Consider the following 21,533-nt stretch of genomic DNA (forward strand, 5'->3'; position numbering starts at 1 on the left):
GCTCGGGACGTTGCAAGAGTCCCGGGCATTTGCAAAAGCTGCCCGGGACCAGACTGAGTGGCGCCGGCCTTGCGCGCATGCGCAAGGCGGGAAAAGACCGCCTTGTGATTGGTTGGATTTGCCCGGGGATCAGAAGGTATAAATAGAGGCCTGCGTGCCTCTGCTCGGGTTGTTCGTAGATTGGAAGCAGAGAATAAAGGCTTGTTAGAAATGCTTCGTCTCAAGCGCCATTATTCTCCGGACTTAACAGTCTATTTTCCTGTCAGCATATGACTACACTTTAATTCACAAACCTGGAAAGGAAATGGGCCATGCAGATGGCCTCCGCAGATTACCTGTAAAACAGATAGAGGCAGATCCTGCTCCTGCTATTAACATTCTCTCCATTCAGGAGTTACCTGAATCTCCCCTCAATGCTAGGGACGTGGCTGCAGAAACTGCCACTGATTACATGCGTGCTGACATGGGTGTTTTCAGGATGGCCTGACACGTGTCCAGATACTGAGTTTCAAAGCTTCTGGCAAAGGAAGCACAAACTTTCCACACTCAAAGGGTGCCTGTTATGGGGTAGTAGGGTAGTCATCCCAGCCTCATTGAGGTCTAGAATCTTGCTCTCTCTGCATGAGGGACATCCAGGCATAGTACTGATGAAAGCGCTTGCGCGCAGCCATCTCTGGTGGCCTGGGCTCGATAAAGCCATCGAGGCCCAGGTGCATGGGTGCCAAGTGTGCCAGCAGTCAAGGCCTGAAATGCCTCAGGCCCCAGTACATAGGTGGGAGGAAACACAAGCCCCTTGGTCAAGAGTACATATAGATTACCTGGGCCCTTTCAGGGGCAATTCTTCCTTCTCTTCGTTAACAGCCATTCCAAGTGGCTAGAGGTTGTGCCTGTCTCCTCCACTACTACTGCCAGGACCATCCAGATGTTGAGAGGGATCTTCGCCTCACATGGACTTCCAGATGTCTTGGTTTCAGATAATGGCCCCCAATTTACCTCTTTTGAGTTCCAGGCTTTTCTTCAGGCCAACTTGATCCGGCATGTGACTTCTGCTCCATTCCACCCATCTTCCAACGGCCAGGCAGAGAGGATGGTGCGCACGACTAAAGATGCCCTCAAAAGACTAACTTACGGCAGCTGGCATCACAGGTTAGCTGATTTCCTTCTTGCACACCGCACCACACCTTGCACAGCCACTGGAAAGAGCTCAGCAGAACTCCACTGGGGTCGCCGCCTCAGTACGAAACTGGACAAGTTGCCCCCAGACAGGGTGGCTTCACAGGTGTCACAGCCACGGGCACCTAGGAGACTACAGGTGGGCGATCCAGTCTGGACAAGGAACTATGGTCCTGGACATCTCTGGGTCACAGCAGTAGTATGCAAGTTCTCGGGGCCGCTGTCATACGAAGTGGCCTTGGATGATGGGCACGTCATTCAACGACACATAGATCAACTGCGCTGGAGGCTTTCCAGAAACTCTTCCGCTCTTGGCTCTGCTCTCGGGGGGGAGGAGGACCATAATCCTAATTCTGGACTACAGTCTTCCAGCTCCAGCGGGGGTTCACATGCTACAGTACATGTTCCAGTGACAGAATGGGGACATTCACAGAATTCAGTTATTGCTCCAGATCGGGGGTCATCCCAGGATTCCACAAGTGCTCCAAACAGGAATTCTCCTGAAAGGGGGTTTGCCATGGAGGCGGCTCCTGACTCGGGCACCTCCGGCACGCACACGGAGCCAATGGGGTACTGGGGCACATCAGCCACCCAGGCCACTCCAGCTGCTGATCTTGGGCTCGAGGGACAGTGCTCCCGAGAGGAGTCCATTGTGGATTTGGGGAATTCCACCCCCACCACTGGATTTGGGGAATTCCAGCCCCCCAAGGAACCCTGGCTGGAATTCAGAGGATTCAGCCAGTCAGCAGCTGGGTGGGGCACCTGAGCTTTTGTGGCATCAAAGTCCTGGCCTGCCTAGCCTGGCAGGCGAGCTGGCAGGCCAGGCACACTCACCGGCCATCAGAAGGTCACAGCGGGCCAAGGGCCCACCCAAACATCTTGAGGACTATGTGAGGTTTTTGTCAAGTCAAAGGGAACCTTACTAGTCCTTAAGACTAATGTGGAACGAACACTCAGCAAAAGGGGTGTTCTTCCCAGCATATTAGTTTGGTGCGTTTCTTTTTCTTTGATAATTATAAGGCAGAGTGCCCTGCCTGTGTGCAGGCATATTGTGCTTTACAATAATCTCCAATCCCTTGAATGCAAGTACTTGTGCTTTTACGGAGTAAGGTATTATTGTTTCATCCAGGGGGGAGGGGTGTTATGTCCTGAGCCTGCTGAAGCATTGAGCAGGCTCAGAAATGTTGCAAAGGGTCCCGGGCAGACCCAAAACTGCCCGGGACCAGACTGGCTGTCTCCCGCCTTGCGCGCATGCGCAAGGCGGGAGACAGCCTCTGCAATCATTGGTTGACATTGTCTGGGTCTGGGACATTATAAAAGGCCTAGGTGCCATTTTGGTTGTTGTTGGTAGTAAGAAGAGAGTAATAAAAGAAGCTTGTTTACACAATTAAACTTAATGCCTCAACCCTGCAAACATAACAGATACCATTGGGGGTGAAGTTTGATGGAAATCCCAAGTGATTGGTGTTATGTATTGAATATATATAAAGTTGTGTTAATCCCTGCTAAAGTGAAACTAACCTTTAGATGGCCCTGACTGTTAACTCCAACTGTTTTGGAGGGAAACTTTGAACATTCATATTTGGGCGGTTTTTCAAGTATTGTGATTGGTTAAGGCCCTGTGGGCTCAGAGTATAAATTACAGGCAATTGCCTGCAGTTCTCCAGTTCTAGTTTGAGTCAATAAATAATGTTGTAACTATGCTGGTCTGCTCCTTGCCTACTGAAGCCCACTACACAATAGTGGCGACGAGGATGAGATGCTGCAGAGGAGAGAGCTGCTGCTAACCAAGAGACTAAAATCACTGGGTGATAGGCTGGGTAAAGAGCTCCGGCAGGCCTAGTTCTCACCCCCCGCCTACCAGTAAGCCACACTGGAGGCACGCTGAAATCACTGGGTGTCAGACCAGGTAAAGAGCCCTGGTGGGACCATGCTCCCCACTCTGCCTGCCAGTAAGACACACTGGAGGCACAGATATACCTGTCCCCAGGATTCCAAAGTGCAGCACAGCTCCAACCGCAGCAGTAGAGGCATTAACCAGCACCACAGGGGCCTCCCCAAAATGGCTAAATTGGAAAGGTTCAACGAGTTTGATATCCAGAACAGTGGAGCTCATAAGTCTCCCGAATAGACAACTATCTCCGGGCTAACCAGATCACAAACAATGGCCTGAAGGCAGCAACCTTACTATGTGTCTGCGGACAAGCCATGTTTGATATCACTGAAAACCTGATAGCACCAGCAAGTATAGAGACTGTGGCCTACGCAGACCTCAAGAAAAAATTAAGGGAACATTTTGAGCCAAAACTCTTAGTAATCACCTGGCGCCATGCATTCGAGCAACATGAGCAGATATCCGGGGAATCTGCAGCAGGGTTTGTGGCAGCCTTTCGCCAAGTTTCGCGCCAATGCAAGTTCCCTGACCTGGAAGACTGTCTCAGAGACAGGCTCATTTGCGGCCTGCATAATAGAAAATTACAGCAGCACCTATTCGCCATGGAGAAACTGACTTTCCAAGACGCATTGGAGGAAGTCATGGTGGAAGAGGTTGCCAGAGGGGCAATGAAGACTCTCTGGCCACCTAAAACACACACCAGCCCCACAGCGATCCACCAAGAGACCGCAGAAGGCTCGGGCGAGGCCAGTGAGAGTGAAGAAATCAATCGTTTGCAGAGAGAGCCACCCAGACGGCCACGCTCCGCAGAGCAAGCAACTTCCCCACAGAGCTGCGCAAGCTGCAGGGGACAACATGAAAGAGCAGAGTGCAGATTCCGCACAGCAGTATGCCGTGCCTATGGAAAGCAAGGGCACCTTGCCACAGTTTGCAGAGGTCGTCAGCGGGAAACGAAACCTGCGACACAGCAGCACAAGGGGAAATGGCTCCCAGGACAGAACAGAGTTGAATACTGCTCAAGAAGGCGTGACATCCAATGCACAGGGGCCCAACATTCCATCAAAGAAAAGATAAGACTCCAACTAAGACTGCAAGGGGTCCCATGCTCCATGGAGCTAGATACTGGATCGACCTTGTCCATTATCTCCTCCAGGACTTTCAACCACATTTCCAAATGTAGCCGATGGCAGGTCCCACTCCAATCATCGAGCTTAGTGCTAATGGACTTCCAGAATCACCGTGTTCTCGTATGGGGGGAAGCTACCATTAAAGTACAATTCAGAGAGTTTGAGGGTCCCCTCAGTGTAGTGGTCATAGAGGGACCGTGCACCAACCTCATAGGACTGGACTGGTTCGAGGCCCTGGGCATCAGGGTGACGGGCATCCATCGAACACAAATAGCTAATCTAGCAGCAGTATGCCAACAATATGCTGACATATTCAGCACAGAGTTGGGACAATACAAAGGGGCACCCATTTCACTCAAGCTCAATCCAGCAATAACTCCAATCCAATTAAAACCGCACAGGGTTTCTTTTGCATTGAAGCCAAAAATTGATTCGGAACTAGACAAGCTGGTACAGCAGGGAGTGGACTGTAGCCAGTGCGAGACTCCAATAGTGACCCCAGTTAAGCCTAACGGGAACATCTGCATCTGTGCAGACTACAAGTGCACCATAAACAAGGCACTACAGCAACATGCTTACCCTGTACCAGTAGTGAGCCACATCCTCGCTTCGCTCCAGGGAGGCCAAATCTTTGCTAAATTAGACCTCTCCCATGCTTACCAGCAGCTACTGGTAAATGACACTACCACAGAAGCACAAACAATTGTCACACACAGAGGTGCATTCCAAGTGCGCCACTTGCAGTTTGGGGTAAGCGTAGCACCAGGGTTGTTCCAAAGTATTATGGAACAAACACTGAAGAACATTCCCAGCATCTTCCCATATTTTGATGACATCCTGATTGCGGGGGAATCAGCAGCAGTCCTGGCGGAATGTCTCCGTGCAATACTCCAACATTTCTGCGAGGCAGGCCTAAAACTCAAGAAGGAAAAGTGCCAGATTGGCATGGAATCCACAGAATTCTTGGGTTTCTGCATCGATGCTGCCGGAATCCACCCATCTGATGCAAAGCTAAAGGCAATTCAGGAAGCCCCCACATCAAAATCCAAGGGGGAGCTACAAGCATTCCTGGGCTTGCTCAATTTTTACCACTCCTTCTTACCACATAAGGCTGCCTGGCAGAACCGCTACACCGCCTACTGGACAAAAAACGCCCTGGGTCTGGTCGCACACCCAAGACAAAGTGTTTAAGGTGGTAAAATAATTGTTATCATCGGACTTCATCCGAGTTCATTTCAACAAAAACCTACCAGTAACACTAGCCTGTGACGCTTCGCCATACAGCATTGGGGCAGTACTAAGCCTCAGGATGCCAGATGGTAGAGAGGCCCCCATCACATACTATTCTAGAACGTTATCATCGGCTGAAAGAAACTATGCCGAGATAGACAAGGAAGCCCTCGCCATAGTGGCTGGCACTAAGAAGTTCCATGACTTCTTATATGGACGAACCTTCACCATCTTTACAGACCACAAACCTCTGTTTGTTCTCTTCACAGCAGACAAACAGACACTGCAGATCCTGTTGCCGCGAATGCTACGATGGTCCATTTTCATGGCTGCTTACTTGTACCGGCTAGTCCACAAGCCGGGTAAGGAAATGGGCCACGCCGATGCTCTCAGCCAATTGCCTCTACCGCAGACTGATCTGGACCCAGCCCCAGCTTGTTGTATCCTGGTGATCCAGGACCTCCCTGAAGCACCCCTAAATGCAGGGGATATTGCAGCTGAAACCACCACAAACAGAACGCTTAGCCGCGTTCTCAACTGGGTGTTAAGGGGATGACCAGAGACCCAGCCAGGCCCTGAGTTTCATCACTATGCTTCTCGGAAAAATGAATTGTTGGCCCACAAGGAATGTGTGCTGTGGGGCAGTAGGGTCATCATTTCACCAAGTCTTCGCTCCAGGATGCTGGATTCCTTACACAAGGGGCACCCAGGAATTGTTCGAATGAAGGCTCTAGCCAGGAGCTACTTGTAGTGGCCAGGCCTGGACAAGGACATTGAGAATCAAGTAAGGAGTTGCCAGGCCTGCCAAGAAACCCGACCAGAGATGCCACAAGTACCAGTGGACCGCTTGGAGACCACACACACCCCATGGTCTCACGTGTACATTGACTTTGCGGGCCCCTTCCAAGGGCAGGTGTTCCTAATTGTAGTAGTTATTCCAAGTGGTTGGAAGTGGCACCGGTCTCATTGATGACAACAACCAGGGTCATCCAAGAGTTGCGCCGGCTGTTCGCTACACATGGTCTGCCAGATATAATCATGTCCGACAATGGGGCACAATTCACGGCAGGAGAGTTTCAATCTTTCCTCAATGCCAACATGATTCAGCACATAACAGCCGCTCCATTCCACCCCGCAACCAACAGTCAGGCCAAACGAATGGTCAGGACCATGAAGGAGGCGCTCAAGTGGATGATGACTGGGGACTGGAATCACTGCCTGGCGAGCTTCCTCCTGTGTCAACACACAACTCCCAGTACAACAACAGGTCGCAGCCCAGCAGAGCTGAGGTGGGGCCGCCGACTCACCACGAAGCTCAACTGACTTCACCCAGACAGAGTAGCTTAACTCCAACTGCTTGTGATGACCCTTAGATGACCCTGACTGTTAACTCCAACTGTTTTGGAGGGAAATTTTGAACATTCATATTTGGGCAGGTTTTTCAAGCATTGTGATTAGTTAAGGCCCTGTAGGCTCAGAGTATAAATTATAGGCAATTGTCTGCAGTTCTCCAGTTCTAGTTTGAGTCAATAAATAACGTTGTAACTATGCTGGTCTGCTCCTTGCCTACTGAAGTCCACTACACAATAATTGGGGTTCTTCCTTGCCCAGGTCTTCACCTACATGCAAGTGTATGGGAGGGTGCTGCCAATGGATGAGGAGGTCAGGGTAGTCATCCTAGCACTGATAGCATAGCTGACTGGATGGTGACCTTGTGCAACTGCAATGCTCCCAAGCTGAGGGATTTCAACCGATTCATGGAAGCCCTCTGATGCTGGTTTTAAGACCACCTCGCAGAACAGTGAAGCAAGGGCGATGACCAGTAGCCGAATACACAGAGAAGCCCTCCGATGCTGGTTTTAAGACCACAAAACAGTGAAGCCCTCCGATGCTGGTTTTAAGACCACAAAACAGTGAAGCAAGGGCGATGACCAGTAGCCGAATACACAGAGAAATTCCTAGAGCTGGCCAGTCATCTAAACTGGGCAGAAGACATCCTGGTGAGTTGTTTCCAGGATGGGCTTAACAAAGAGCTGTACAACGCCTGTGTGGCATGCAGAGCTCCAGGGTGATTGTACTATTGGTACCTCTTGGCAGAAGAGGTAGAAATAGAGCAACGCAAACATCAGCACCGCTCGGTAAGACTGGGAAATAAGCCACAGCCAGAGAGGAGAAGGAGTAAGTATCCCACAGGTGCAACCCCGCTTTACTGCCTGCTTCAAATGTGGAAAAGAAGGCCACTGAGCAGTCAACTGTTGCAGCAAAATGCCAGCGAAAAGGGGAGACCATCAGCCAAATGGGGGGTCGATGAAAGCTGTGCTGCACCAAAAGGAGTCAGCACTGAAAACAGCAGAGGTCGTAGATCTCCCCCGGCCCCATGGGGTGGAGGGTCGAGCTCCAACCCTACCGGATGATGACTCGAAAGTGGCAAAGAGCGACTACAATGATGACCCCTTGGTAGGTGGGTCAATTGACCCAATAACGGTGCCCATAGAACTGTCCATACTGGGCACTGGAAAGAAAATAATATTGGCAGTCCTGCTGGACTCGGGATGTATCTGATGCCTAATCAGCCCAAAGCTGGTGGGGAAGATGGGGGCACCTTCAGGAAAGACTCTCATTGCCTTCTGCCAACTTGATGGGTCCATCGCAGGTGAGATCCCAGCCAGTTTCACCACCAAACCCTTGAACTTAGTAATGGGAAGCCACTCAGAGACTTTAGAGTTTCTCGTGGCTCCTGGCAGTGCTGGGGCTAACATGGTTAAAGAAATGGAACCCCATAGTCGATGGGAAGGAGGGACTCCTGAAAAATAGGGCTCCTCCCCTATCCAAAGATGAGAGTGGGAGGCATGAACCACACCACGAATTAGCATCCACCCTCAATGAGCAGGAACTATAGAGCCTCCCTCCAGAATACCAGGACTTAGCAGAAGTGTTCATTAAGCAGAGATCGGATGAACTCCTGCCCCACCGACCTACAGACTGTGCTATTCAAATTGTCCCAGGGGTAAAACTCCCAAAACCAAAGTTGTATTCCATGACCCCTAGGGAGTTGGACGAACTTCTCAAGTTCATTGACAAAAACTTGGCGCAGAGTTTCAGTCAACCTGCCAGACCACGAGTGGCTGCCCCTGTCCTATTTAGAGAAAAGAAAGATGGGTCTCTTCATCTCTGCATGGATTATAGGGGGCTGAATGCTGTGTGTGTGGAAAAAGTGTACCCCTTTCCTCTAATGAGGGACATGCTATCACACCTGTCAAAAGGAAAGATTTTCTCCAAACTAGACTTGTGGGAGGCTTACTATTGAATAAGAATATTGTGTTCAATTGCCCCCTGGGCTGTTTTCAATTTAGGGTGCTACCCTTCGGACTGCAGGCTCCCCCACTGTTTTTATGCAGTTGATTAATGAGGTTCTTCATGAACATCTGTACAAGGGTTTTTTGGTATATCTCGATGACATCTTAATCTATACTGAAACCAAAGCAGAGCATGTCAAACTGGTCAGAGCAGTGTTAAACAAACTGCGCTCTGCCAAACTATAAGCCAAATTTTCAAAATGTGAATTCCACAAAGATTGCATTGATAATTTGGGCTATCATATCTCATGAGAGGGGGTGCAGATGGACCCAGAGAAAGTGCGGGCCATACTGGAGTGGGCCCCCGATCATACCAGAAAGCAGATACAAAGCTTCCTGGGCTTTGCAAATTTTTACAAGCAATTTATCCCTTCCTTCACACAGATTGCGCTCCCCATTACAAATCTGTTAAAGACAAAAGGCGGAGATAAACCTAAACCCAGCCAACCACTGAGATGGATTGTGGAATGTCAGGCCATTTTTGAAAAGCTAAGGCGACTTTTTTCCGCAGTGCTGGTGCTGAAACACCTGGATCTGAAGGAGGCTTTTGTCATTCATGCCAATTCCAGTGACATCGCAGTAGGGTCGGTATTCCTCCAGAAAAACAAGGAGGGCCAGCTACAACCCTGTGCTTACACGTCCAAAAAACTATCTGAAACTGAGCAAAGGTGGGCGGCCTGGGAGAAGGAGGCCTATACAGTACGATGGGCTCCCCTAACTTGGAGACATTTCTTAGGAGTAAAATACCCTTCCAGGTGTGGACTGATCATAAGAATCTTGAAGCATTAAAAACCACTAGAAAACTGTCCCCAAAACAAGCACAGTGGGCTCAAAACTTTCATCGATTCAACTTTACGATTCATTACCTCCCTGGGGGGAAAAAATTTCTGGCAGACGCCCTATCTAGAATGCCACAATACAAAAGTGTAAAATCTGATATAGTTAAACCAATGCTGTCCCCAAGACAATTGGCAGTGCCAGTCATCACAAGGGCACAAACCAGAACCTCTGTGCCACTAGATCAGATGACAGCCCAGGAATTTAAGAAAGCACTAGAAACTGATGAGTGGTTTTTGAACCATAAAAACCTTTGTTTAATAAAAGACGACCTGGCTGGGTTGGAAATAAACTGTATGTTCCAGCAGCCCGAAGACTAAGAGTTATGCAAGATGGCCATGATTCAAAGATAGCTGGACCCTTTGGGTTCATCAAAACTCAACACCTTCTTAAGAGACAATTTTGGTGGCCCTAATTAAAGATAAACATTGAGAGCTACGTGGCCAGCTGCCCCACGTATGCAGCAGCAAAGTGGCAGCAAGGGAAAGTGCCAGGGCTGCTTCAGCTGATAGCAAGCCCTACTGTTATTTGGGTGGTTACGGACCTGTTCTCTAGGCAGGCCCATTTCATCCCATGCCCAAAAATCTCAACTGCCAAAACGCTGGCTAAAGTCTTTGTACAACACATTCATCGATTTCATGGGGCCCCACAATGTAATCCAGTTCACCTCCAAGTTCTGGAAAGCTTTTCTGGACCTTTTGGGTTCTCATCAGAGGCTATCATCTAGTCATCATCCTCAAACAAATGGTGGGACAGAGAGACTGAACTCTATTCTAGAACAATATCTTAGATGCTTTATCAACTATCAACAAGATGTTGACTGATTTGTTGCCTTTTGCTGAGGTTGCTTATAACAATGCTGTGCACTCAAGTACGGGTTTCACCCCTTTCCAGGTTGCAAATGGGCAAACATTTGTCCCTATGCCTGAACTGTTTATTAAGGAACCTGACATCATGGAGCCTAAATCTTTTAATGTAGGAGATAGAGTCTACCTTTCTACCAGATACTTACAGTCTTTACAGCCCTCTCAAAAATTGGGCCCTAATTTTGTTGGGCTTTTTCCTATTAAACATATTTTCAACCCGGTGACTGTCAAATTAGAGCTCCCTAAGAACCTATGACAAGTCCATCCTGTCTTCCATTGTAGCTTGCTCAAACCAAAGATTACGTTTAACCTTAGGCCACCTGCACCTCCGGTGCCTACATCCATGTAGGATGTGGGATATTCTGGACTCCCGTAGACACCATGGTTCCACCCAGTACTTAGTTGCTTGGAAGAATCTTCCATCTTCCCAGAATGAATAGGTATATAAAAGACATATTAGGGCTCCTGGGTTATTTAAACACTTTCATTCTAAGTATCCTGATAAGCCTTTCTTTATTTGTCTTTCCCTTCTCCTTTCTTTGTTTTACAGGTGGATTTGTCATTTTCCTAGGGGGGCTGTATGTCAGGTCCCCAAAGAAATGTATTACTATTCTTTCTAACCTATACATGTTTCTGTAACCATTATTTGGGGCTTGCCATTCTGTTGGGAGGGGGGATTCCGATGTGGAGATATACAATATGCTTTGCTTGCACATGCCACATTGCCCTTTCCCCAGGGGAAGGAATGCGTCAGAATATCATCACCCTTATCTGGAAGAGGGTTGGCACTTGGAGCAGGAGGGAAACAAAACCGAGAGAGACCTTGAAGAGTGTGCCAAAGAGCCAGTTACCAAAACAATAAAATGTGGATTGGCCAAATGAACAGTGGGACCCTGGGGGGGAGGAGTAACGAATACTGCTTTTGATATACTGTTTGCACGGACTAATTCCTCAGACCTTGCTTTGATTTTCTTGCTATCACTAACTCTCAATAAAAAAATCCTTTTGAGACAATGCCTGTTTCAAGAGTTCTGTTTTCTTGGGAGATCTAGTTGAAGCAAGTCTTTACACTAAGGTATTAAGAGTGTCAACAGTGTCTGGCTTCCGGTTTGCGATTGTGGCGCCGGCAGACGCACGGGGAGAGCGCTCTCTCCGCCATCCAGTTTTCCTTTGTCGGAAGACCCTGAAAAGGGTCGAAAACCACCCTGGAGGGGCGACCACCGTGAGGAGGACCCTTGACAGATTGTGGAAGGGCAGCAACCTTTCTGTTTGATCTGAGGCAGCTCCTTTGGACCAACGAAGAAAAGATCGGCCATTAACATGGCCGATCACTAAGCCATACCAGCCAAAAGCCAAAAGCACTACCAAGCACAACGAAAGCACCGTGGAGGAATTGGGTGAGACCTTACCTTACCTTTCTTGCATCTCAACTATCTTCCTGTAAAAGCCTTTGGAAATTTCTTCCCCCCTCTTAACTTGGTAGCTTCTGCCTACCCTGGGAATATAAAGCTTTGGAAAAAGAAAAGAAAACTAAACTAAACAACTAAATAATTGGACTTGCACATTTGGATATTTGGGGTCCCAAAAGGTTCCTATTTCTACGGAGACCTATTACTTTATCTGCTAAGTTGAAAAAAAAAGAATATTTTTTTTAAACTAGATAAAAGCCTAATTTGAGTTTGGAAAAAGATTTTACATGCTACAGGGGACATCTTTTGGCAAAATCTGATATAGCAAGTGAATTTCTTTTTGACTAGGAGACCTGTGAGACTAAGATTTGTCCTTGGCACTATAAAAAAAGATAAGAATTTGAAACAGCTGGGTGGCGAAAACAATTCTTTATAGTGGAGTTGGACGTTTACTGACTTTTATCAAAAATAGCCTCCACTAAAGGACTATCTGTAAACACCATAGAAATGGAGGAATACTACCCACAACTTAACTACAAACTTATACTTGAAAAAATCCTTGAGGCTACTGAGCTAATGAATTCCAGACTGAAAGATAAAGGCACCACCTTAAAGTTACAAAATGAAGCCCAGATTTCAACTGATGAACTTACAATCCAAAATGCAACAGAAGAGGAAGAAATTAACATCAAAGTGGACTTTAAAGAATACCAGCTACAACCTACTGAAAACCCTGATAACCAAACCTTGATCTTAACTAAAAAATCTGAAATTCAAAAAGCAACATAAACTGAAGAAAGCAATACTAAGATGGAAGGTGCTGAAGACCAACATGTACAGCACATTGAGAACCTAGACAACCCAGACAACCAAACAATTACAACATTGAACATGACTTTTTACTTAAACCAGCTGAAACCGGAAGAAGACCAGACTGAACTGATGACAAATATACTAAGCCAAATGTGGAGATTTGAATTATTAGGCTAACAATCCAATGATTATGAAGGAGCCAGCTCCCTTGAAAAATTGATAATTGGATGGTCTCCCTTGATTCAAATGACATATGTAGGAATGAAAGGAGTTTCACCTGAGGATTTAAAGGTAGTGCTATGGAAGCCTGCTTGGCACAAAAAGAAAGCTAGAGTTAGACTTAAAAAATGGGATTTTTTAAATGTGACCTATAATGGAAGAGCTTAAAATCTCATTTAGTGGGCTAAGGAGATTTTAAAAGATACTGATTTAATATTTAGGATTTAGACTTATAAGGGAAATAAAAAATAGTCACAAGAATAATAGTTTTGAATTATAATATAGAAGTTGGATTGAGACGATAAAGGTTATGTTATCAGTAAGTGATGAGGTACTAGGATGAGAAATAGAATGTTTGTGAAATAAAGTAAGAATTTTTTTCGAATAAATAATAAGTGTATTTTAGATATGACAACTATTTTGTAATGAACTAAGGGAACTTTGGGCCACCCGAAATCTAAACACTATGGATATTAAGCTAACTGGAATACTGTAATTAAAATTAGATAAAATTTAAAAACGGAACATGGGTGCGTATAAGTTAAAATATATTGATAAATGTCTTAACTGATTGAGTTATAACTAGCAATGTATTAATTTGAATGTGATATAACCAAGGGAAATAGAGAGGAAAATTATGATGATGTAACCTGACATATGTATGAAAGAGCTTGTTATTGGATTATGGATTACCCAATCACCATGTTGCTTCCTTAATACTTGGACTTTTGTAAAATTGGAAAACTAATAAAACTTGTTTTTTTAAAAAAGAGTGTCAACAGTGTCAAATATTTCCTTCTTCATGCCAGGAAGCTCTATTGTGTTTAAAAAAAGGAACAACTCGACTAAATCAGAGTTGTGTAGTTTTATTTATTGAACGAGGACTATAAGCTTTTTATAGCAATAGTTGCAAAGATGAAATGGTCTTTTAAGTGAATTAATACATCCTGATCAGAGATGTAGGAGAGTTAGTGTTACATATATCTTGAATGTTGTAAGTAATACTGTATAAATCAGACAAAGAAAGCAGCTATTATTTTATTGATACAGGGAAAAAAATGATTATTTAGAATGAACTTTCTTATGACTTTGAAAAATATGAATTGTGGTTTAGGTTTTCTTAAATAGAAACATCTATCGTAAATGGACTTTTAAAATTAAAAAAATATTACAATGAAAAATACAAAATATGGTTGTCTCCCCTTTATTTCTATTGGCATTAGAACCATTTATGTAGGGGTTCATGGAGATTAGTTTGCAGAAGCAATTTAGGAACTGTTCAGACAACAAACATTGCAGAAACATATGTTAAGCCCAGGGAGACTGGCAAATATTAGAAAAAAACTCAGACGTGTTCCCTTGGACTTCTAGCACTTACAAGGGAGGGAAAACAGGCAGATTTACATGATTCTGTTATAGCTTATCTCAGCAATATGTAGTTCTAGTCTTTCTGTGGAGGCAGTTTAACTGATGTGATCTGCTTTGTAGGACCAACAATCAGCAACTAAGATATGCAAATCGGAATTTCAAGAATTATTAAATCCAATTAAAATTAAATATAGATGATGCATTTACAGTTAGCTATCCAAAGAATTATATATATATATATGATAAAAAACCAATGAAAGCCGAACACCAAGAGGAATATAAAACTTTAAAATTTAATGGGCCAAGCTTTCGTCAGAATCCTCTGACATCATCAGGGCCTTAAAACAGCAATCTGGAAGAAGCCTTTATATAGCGTTCGCAGCCTGCATCCGGCTCCTGCTGCGCGTTAATGGACCCAGCTGTTCTTGCCGTATCTGGAGCAAGGCACCTACATCAACATAGGGGATCTCCTTGAGTGCCTTGCGCTTTCTGTTCTCCACACTCTCCCTGATGGATCTTCCAAAAGGTTCCAATGGCCACCCTACAATCACATGACCTCATTTTGGGCCCTCAGCAACTGGCCTGCATTTAGGGCTGTTTGCTACCTCCAAGTCACATGACCATGATTTATGCTTTTTCTGGAAAAGTGTTCATTGTGGCTGTAAGTCAATGTATTACTACATGTAACACATGTAGTAATATATTGCCATTAACACAGTGCTATTAAAATAACCAATGTCATTCAATGTTATTTTTTGAAATGTTCCCCCCTACTCCAAACCCCATGAAATTAGGTTTCCAGGCTTGCTTCTTAGAAAAGGCAGTTTCCAAGGCACCGAACAGAGATGGGACAATACCTTAGTGTACACACTGTTGGTTGGGATGTAGTGATTATAGTGATCCACTAAGTCATTGAATGTCAGGTGGGGTGCAAGTTTATTAAATTATTATTAAGGAAGAAAACATAGTTTCTAAATCAGCACAATTTAAGAAGAGGCAGACTCGTTCCAGCTTAGTCAAAAGAATTTATTAGAAAATATTCTGAACTACATAAAACTCTTTAGAATATTGTTTTCAATAGATTTTATTCCAGCCCTATGCTACAGACACCAGAGTCTGGAGTTACATCAGCCACTGTGATCCTGATTTTAATTTTCCTATATTTAAAATTATAAAACATTTAAGCCACATGCACAGCAAAAGACTGGAATGAGTGCTCAGTGCACCATTTATCTCTCCCTCCATACAATTTCAAGGAATATCAATTATTATTTTTTCATAGCAATTAAAGCAGTTGGATTTGTTTTGTTATTACTGAAATTCTTGCAATATACTACCAAGAAATAAATTTTTCAGTCAATAGTCACAGGAATACAAAAATAACTTGGCTATTTGGACTAATCCTGTATATTCCAGTGCCCTAATGAATTAACCAATTGAATTTCCTCTCTCTGTGGGTAGGACTGCAATCTTATTATAATGAAGAAATGTTCTTAAGCTTGGTTACAAGCTTTCCCCGTATATTTGTGGTAAGGCCATTGTTGTTTTAATTTAAAAATATAGTATAGATTGGCTAAATTCAGTCATATATATATATATACTTCATAAAGATGTCCAGCAAGAATCAGCATTTCAGTACTGACAATGTGATGAGAAAAGGAAAAAAAATGCTTGATGTAATCACTGCCCCAAGTGACCAGCCCCAGAAATACTTCAAGCAAAGCATGCTGACTTATGCTTGCAGTGTTTAATCCAAAAATAGATGCATCTTGAAATAACAACTACAAATTACCTCCATTCACTGTCAGGTGAAGGGCTTGTCACAAGTCACAAACAAACAAGTATCTTTCAATTCAGTGATGTGTGCCTGAACCATCATTTAAAAGGCTGCATATTAAGGAATTTTAAAAAATATTTAAGGAAACCAGCCAACAGCATGCTAGTCAATATCACTTTTAATTCAGTTTGGCAATTCAGTGAAGGTCTGCTACAAGTCTGCTGCAATTATACTGGGGAGATATGGGAATAAAACATTAAGCAAACTTCCTAATCCATCATCTCACCGGTAATAATTTGTCTCAACCTCAATAGGAATCTTCTTCCTCCTCTTTTCAGCACTGAACTGGATCCCTATTATTTTTTGCATCAAGAAGAAAATTAACTCCATGGTTAAACATAGATTTTTAAAGTCTGATTTGTGAATATTAAATCTTATACAGACAAAAGAGATATATCAGCAAAGAAAAATTAAGAATGAGCACACAAGTCTGAGAAATTTCATGAATTTCTGAAGTAGACCTAAATTCAAAAACATTGAGAAAATAACACACATGCACCAAACCAACATATAGTATATCTACTATCAATTCCCATCCCATCTTAAATGGTTGAGAAATACACGTAATTATAAAATGCAAATTGTGAGTTTAAACAAAATTGCATTCTACAGACTTTGTAAAGTGTCAGCAGCCAGTTTATATTGAAAATTAGCACATATGCTACTCTAACAAAAATTCTTTTCAGGAGACTAAACATAGCACTTGACTGTAAATAAAAACAATATCCATACTAATGACCCTATAAGATAAATATTATCTTTAGTTATATAAACAATATAGGCAAAGAGTTCACCCTCTGAAATAGAATGTGAATTGATAACTGTGATAGTGTTCTGCTTTAACTTTCTGAGTGTCCCCTTTGTCTTGGGTCTTTTGTGTAATATATTAACGGGTTGGTTCTCCAAAGGTGAAGCACTAGGTTAAAATCTACACTACACCTTTCAGAACTATATTGGGATTTAACACTGGCAAATCCTCAAGAGGAGAAATGAAAAGACAACACATAGACATTGAGACAATTTTAAAACATTTACTATGGTTTAAAAGAGTGGCAAGAAAATCAAAGAAAAATCTACTCCAGTCTTTTACTATCCTGCCCAAAATTCTGTATTCTTTCAGATTGTGTGAATCAAAAATGCTGTACATGTGGCATTCAACAAACGGTATTATTAATTGGGAGTGGTGGGAGTGGGGGTGGTGTCTTTTATTCCTTTTATTTTCTTTTTACATAGCTTTTTGCAAAAGAATAAAGTTGAAGCATTAATCTATATTTATTTATAAGAAAACATTATACACTATATTGAAAAATAATCTTATCAAAATCAGATTTCAGCACTATTTCTAATTAAAAGTCCAAGTCAAAATTGCACTTTGCAGTCATCCTGATGGTATTTTTTCATTCTGGATTTATTTTCTTTCCACAGAAAGTGTTTCATCTGGATTTTTCTTTCGCGAATGTTTGTATTTGTCCACATAAGCTTTTACCAGATTTGCTACTTTTGCAGAATTAACTTCCCCACTTTTGCTATGGCAAACCTAAATGAAAAATTGAAAAAGAAAAGTTAAAAGTATTATTTAATCTATGTTATTGTGGGTACAGATGAAGGTAATAATTCCTAGTCTGATGGCCACTGCATGTCAGGCTCCAACAAAACCAAGAATGATGTCTGGAAAAATTCTACATCAGAGTTCCCCAACCTTTCCAGTTTTATGGACTGGTGGGCAAGGGGGGGAATGATTCCACGAGAGCGTCCAGCAAGCACACACACAATGCAGCTCCATTTGCGTGAGTGGCAGGCAGGCATGCCCGCTACTTGCACAAATGGAGTGTGCATGCATGCATTCACCCGCTGCTTGCCCAAGTGTAGCACATGATACTTCTGCGTCCTGGTTCTGAACAGCCAATAATGGGCTGCGGCCTGGAGGTTGGGGACATGTTCTATATAATTCTGAACAAATATAATCCAGAAAAAAAAATCATGCTGGAAGGTTGGAATGAGATAACGCCAAATATGTAATTACACTATTCATAGATCCAAGAATGAATGAGAACGTTGATTTTGATGAGCATCTGCTTAGGAAAAAGTTTATTTCAAATACATGGGATATGTATGTGTGTGTTGCATGTACGTACACACACATGCACAAACACACACATACATACACACACAAACATATGCATATGTAGGGAATAAATGAATCAAAAGCACAACTGATCTGATTATTTATGACAGACACAGTATGAGACATAAATGTGGCAAGAGTCTCTTAATGTGAGATGGACAATCTTTGGTAGTCTCAAGACTGAATTATGGAGAAAAATAGACATGGAAGAAAAGTAAAAGTAAAACAAGAGTAGGAGCAGAATTAGTGCAGGAAGAGAAATTATATAAAAAGCATTAGAACAGGGGTTCTCAACCTTGGCAACTTTAAGACTTGTGGACTTCAACTCCCAGAATTCCTCAGCCTGCTTTGCTGGCTGAGGAATTCTGGGAGTTGAAGTCCACAAGTCTTAAAGTTGCCAAGGTTGAGAACCCCTGCATTAGAAGATAAGAATGGACATAAATACAAATTATGAAATCTGCTTGGAAAAAAGTGATAAGAAATATGTTACAAATTGGGAAAGAAATCTTTCAGGTTACACTGAGCTTGGAAAAATGTATATAAGAGAATGCTGCAAAACTAAGGATGAGAGAAAATACAGCATAAAGATAAAATAGTTACAAAAAAGGGAGTCAAGGAGGAACAGGGTTAAGATTAAATGAGATGGAATTCAGAACCATTTTGATGATACAATTTTGAAAAACTATTTTGGAAGTGGCCAAGGAAAACTAAAAAAAAATGTTTCCAATAGTGAATACAATTAAAAAAAATTGAATGAAACTGCAGTTAGGGAATGCTGGAAGTATATTTTAGAGATTTGTATAGAAATGAGAAATTATATATTAAACAGTGAAATTGAATGCTATGAATATTAATATTTAAAAATACTATGAAAAGGAAAATAATATGTTGATAAATGGCAAGGACGCAGATGTACAGTAGATAGTGCAGTTGCTTATGGAGTGGCTGTCCAATTTGTTTAAAGACTATATCTGTGACCTTTGGAAGAATGCTTCCCTTATACTAAGTGAAAGACAGTAAATGACTGCAAAACTGCAGAGGGATTAGTTTGTTTCAATTGCCTTGAAAAGTGCAGCCTAGCCATCTTTGCTTTCCTTAAAGCTTGCTGCCAGCTGCCATGGAAATGGTGTGTGTGTGTGGGGGGGGAAGCAATGGGTATTTGGGAGGGGAAGCGTACAGAAGGGAAAGCAATGGGTATTTGGGAGGGGAAGTGTGCAGAAGGTGAAACTAGAATTTCTGAGACACGATGGGGAGGCCTGGACTTAGAGACACCAGCTTGGGTTGTTTAACATCTTCAAGGCCAACCATCCTGGGAAAGGCATGCATGAAGGAGCAGCGATGCACCTGGATCAGATATGTTCGCAAAACATCTTCCTGGCTGATAACTGAACTCTAATTGCTTAGCTACTGAGGGGTGGGCTCTGGGGTTAGTTTCAATTTGTCTCTTCGCACACATTTTGCTTTAGACCTTGCCTGGCTTTTGCTGCAATCACTTCTTTCCTAGTAAAATTACCTTTTCTCTGAATCTATGGAGTCAAGGGTTTTCTTTCCTAGGATTAATAAGAGGCAGCCCTGACACTGGCAAGGTCTGCTTTAAGTCAACCCAGAGACTGTAATCTACCGGGGGGACTGAGCATCTAAATGTCCAGCTATGAGAGCGAATGGAGACCAGGGCTCTGGGTAGGACCCCTTCTAGACTGTGCCATGTCCAAGATGAAGTGGAATGGCTGGAAGAGTGACATCGACGAGGAGCTTGTCAGGCCCAGATGGTTGTTGAGCATGGGGCAAAACGAAGATACAGAGGAACGACCCTTGGAGGTAACTTTTACGTGAGGAAGCAGAGGTTCCCATAGGTGGGAGTGGTGTGAGGGGGACAGAGGTGAAGTCCTCCCTCTGGATGTGGACCCAGAGGATGCCATGCTGAACCATGAACCATGCCTTGTACCTGTTGCAAGAGGCAATCAAGAATAGGAGAGCCCGGGAAACTCTCACTCAGGCTCCTTGAATTACCCCAAGCCAAGCTGTGGACGGAGCTGCTGTGCCAGTGGTCATGGCAGCAGTTGCACCTGCTCCACCTGGACTGGCGCCAGTACCAGCAATACCAGCACCAGCTGTTGCACAAGGAGCTATCCCTAGGAGATGCCGTGGCCTGAAGGTCCCAGCCCCAGGAGTAAAGTACTGGGTAGACCCCAATCAACTAGAGTACTTTCTGGTGCAAGTCTGGAACTACATGCAGGAGTATGGGGCTGAATTGGGAACAGAGGCAGAGTAAGATGGGTGACCATGGCTCTTGAGGGTGCAGCCGCCAAATGGATGGTCTCCCTCCACAGTGATAACATTCCCCAGCTTTGGAACTACGACCACTTCACGACAGCTCTTCGCCAACAGTTCGAGGACCCATTGGCAGAATGCAAGGCTCGGACCTGGATAAAGATCATCATCCAAGGTCGGTGGCTGCGTACACCCAGAAGTTCCAAGAGTGGGTGTGCTGGCTAGCCATATGGCCTGAAGACATCCTGATTGTTTGCTTCAAAGATGGCCTCAAAGATGTCTACCACACCTGCATCTTGTGTGGGGCCTCACGCACCCTACAACACTGTTATGTGTTGGTGGATGAAGTAGAGATCCACCTAGTTCTAGCCTGGGACCTAGCCCAAGACTGACACTATGTTGGCTGCAGATGGTACAAATCTTCCTCCCCGGTCAAAAGGAAACCCCGAAGTCAACGAAGGGTGGATCCAGGCCAAGACCACAATCCATGGTGTGCTTCAAGTGAGGGAAGGAGGGGCACCAAGTCGTGGAGTGCCAATCCACTAAGCCCAGCCTCAAAGCAGCAGTGACCCTGGGGAGAAAGGCAGAGAAGCCAATTCCAAGAACCTGTGAGACAGTGCTGAAAGGAGAGGAGGTCCTGATTATGAGGGGCTGGGAGTGAAACTGACTCCGATGATGACCCCTTAGTAAGTCGACACATAATCCCCATAACCATTCCTGTGGAACTAGTGGTGCCCTCATGAGGGACCCATGGGAGGAGGCTGGCTCTACTGGACTCAGGTTGCACCAGGTTTGTGGTTAGCCCTCAGGTGGTGGAAAAGTTGGAACTAAGACTCAAGCAGCTGAAGGTGTCAATCATTTTTTGCCAAGTGGATGGGATAGTAGCTGGGGGTGGGGGCAGATCATTTTATAACTGAGCCAGTGGAAATGAGAATGGGAAAGCACAAATTGAGTTTTATAGTTGCATAGTCCTGCTTGGACTGTCTTGGTTTCAGAAATGGAACCCTT

The 21,533-nt window shown here is 44.1% G+C and overlaps 1 protein-coding gene across 1 annotated transcript in view; it reads right to left on the bottom strand.

Annotated features, from left to right (window-relative positions):
• Nucleotides 1-15,312: 15,312 nt before the first annotated feature.
• SCAF11 (SR-related CTD associated factor 11) overlaps nt 15,313-21,533 on the bottom strand; it is a 96,012-nt gene continuing 89,791 nt past the window's right edge. The window contains exon 15 of the mRNA XM_015816903.2: nt 15,313-17,666. Coding sequence (XP_015672389.1) covers nt 17,538-17,666 — 129 coding nt within the window. The 3' untranslated portion in view covers nt 15,313-17,537. The remainder of the gene's footprint in view (nt 17,667-21,533) is intronic.

The sequence above is a fragment of the Protobothrops mucrosquamatus genome, unplaced genomic scaffold (genome assembly GCF_001527695.2).
Source record: "Protobothrops mucrosquamatus isolate PMUCROS unplaced genomic scaffold, P.Mucros_1.0 scaffold526, whole genome shotgun sequence".
Lineage (NCBI taxonomy): Eukaryota > Metazoa > Chordata > Lepidosauria > Squamata > Viperidae > Protobothrops > Protobothrops mucrosquamatus.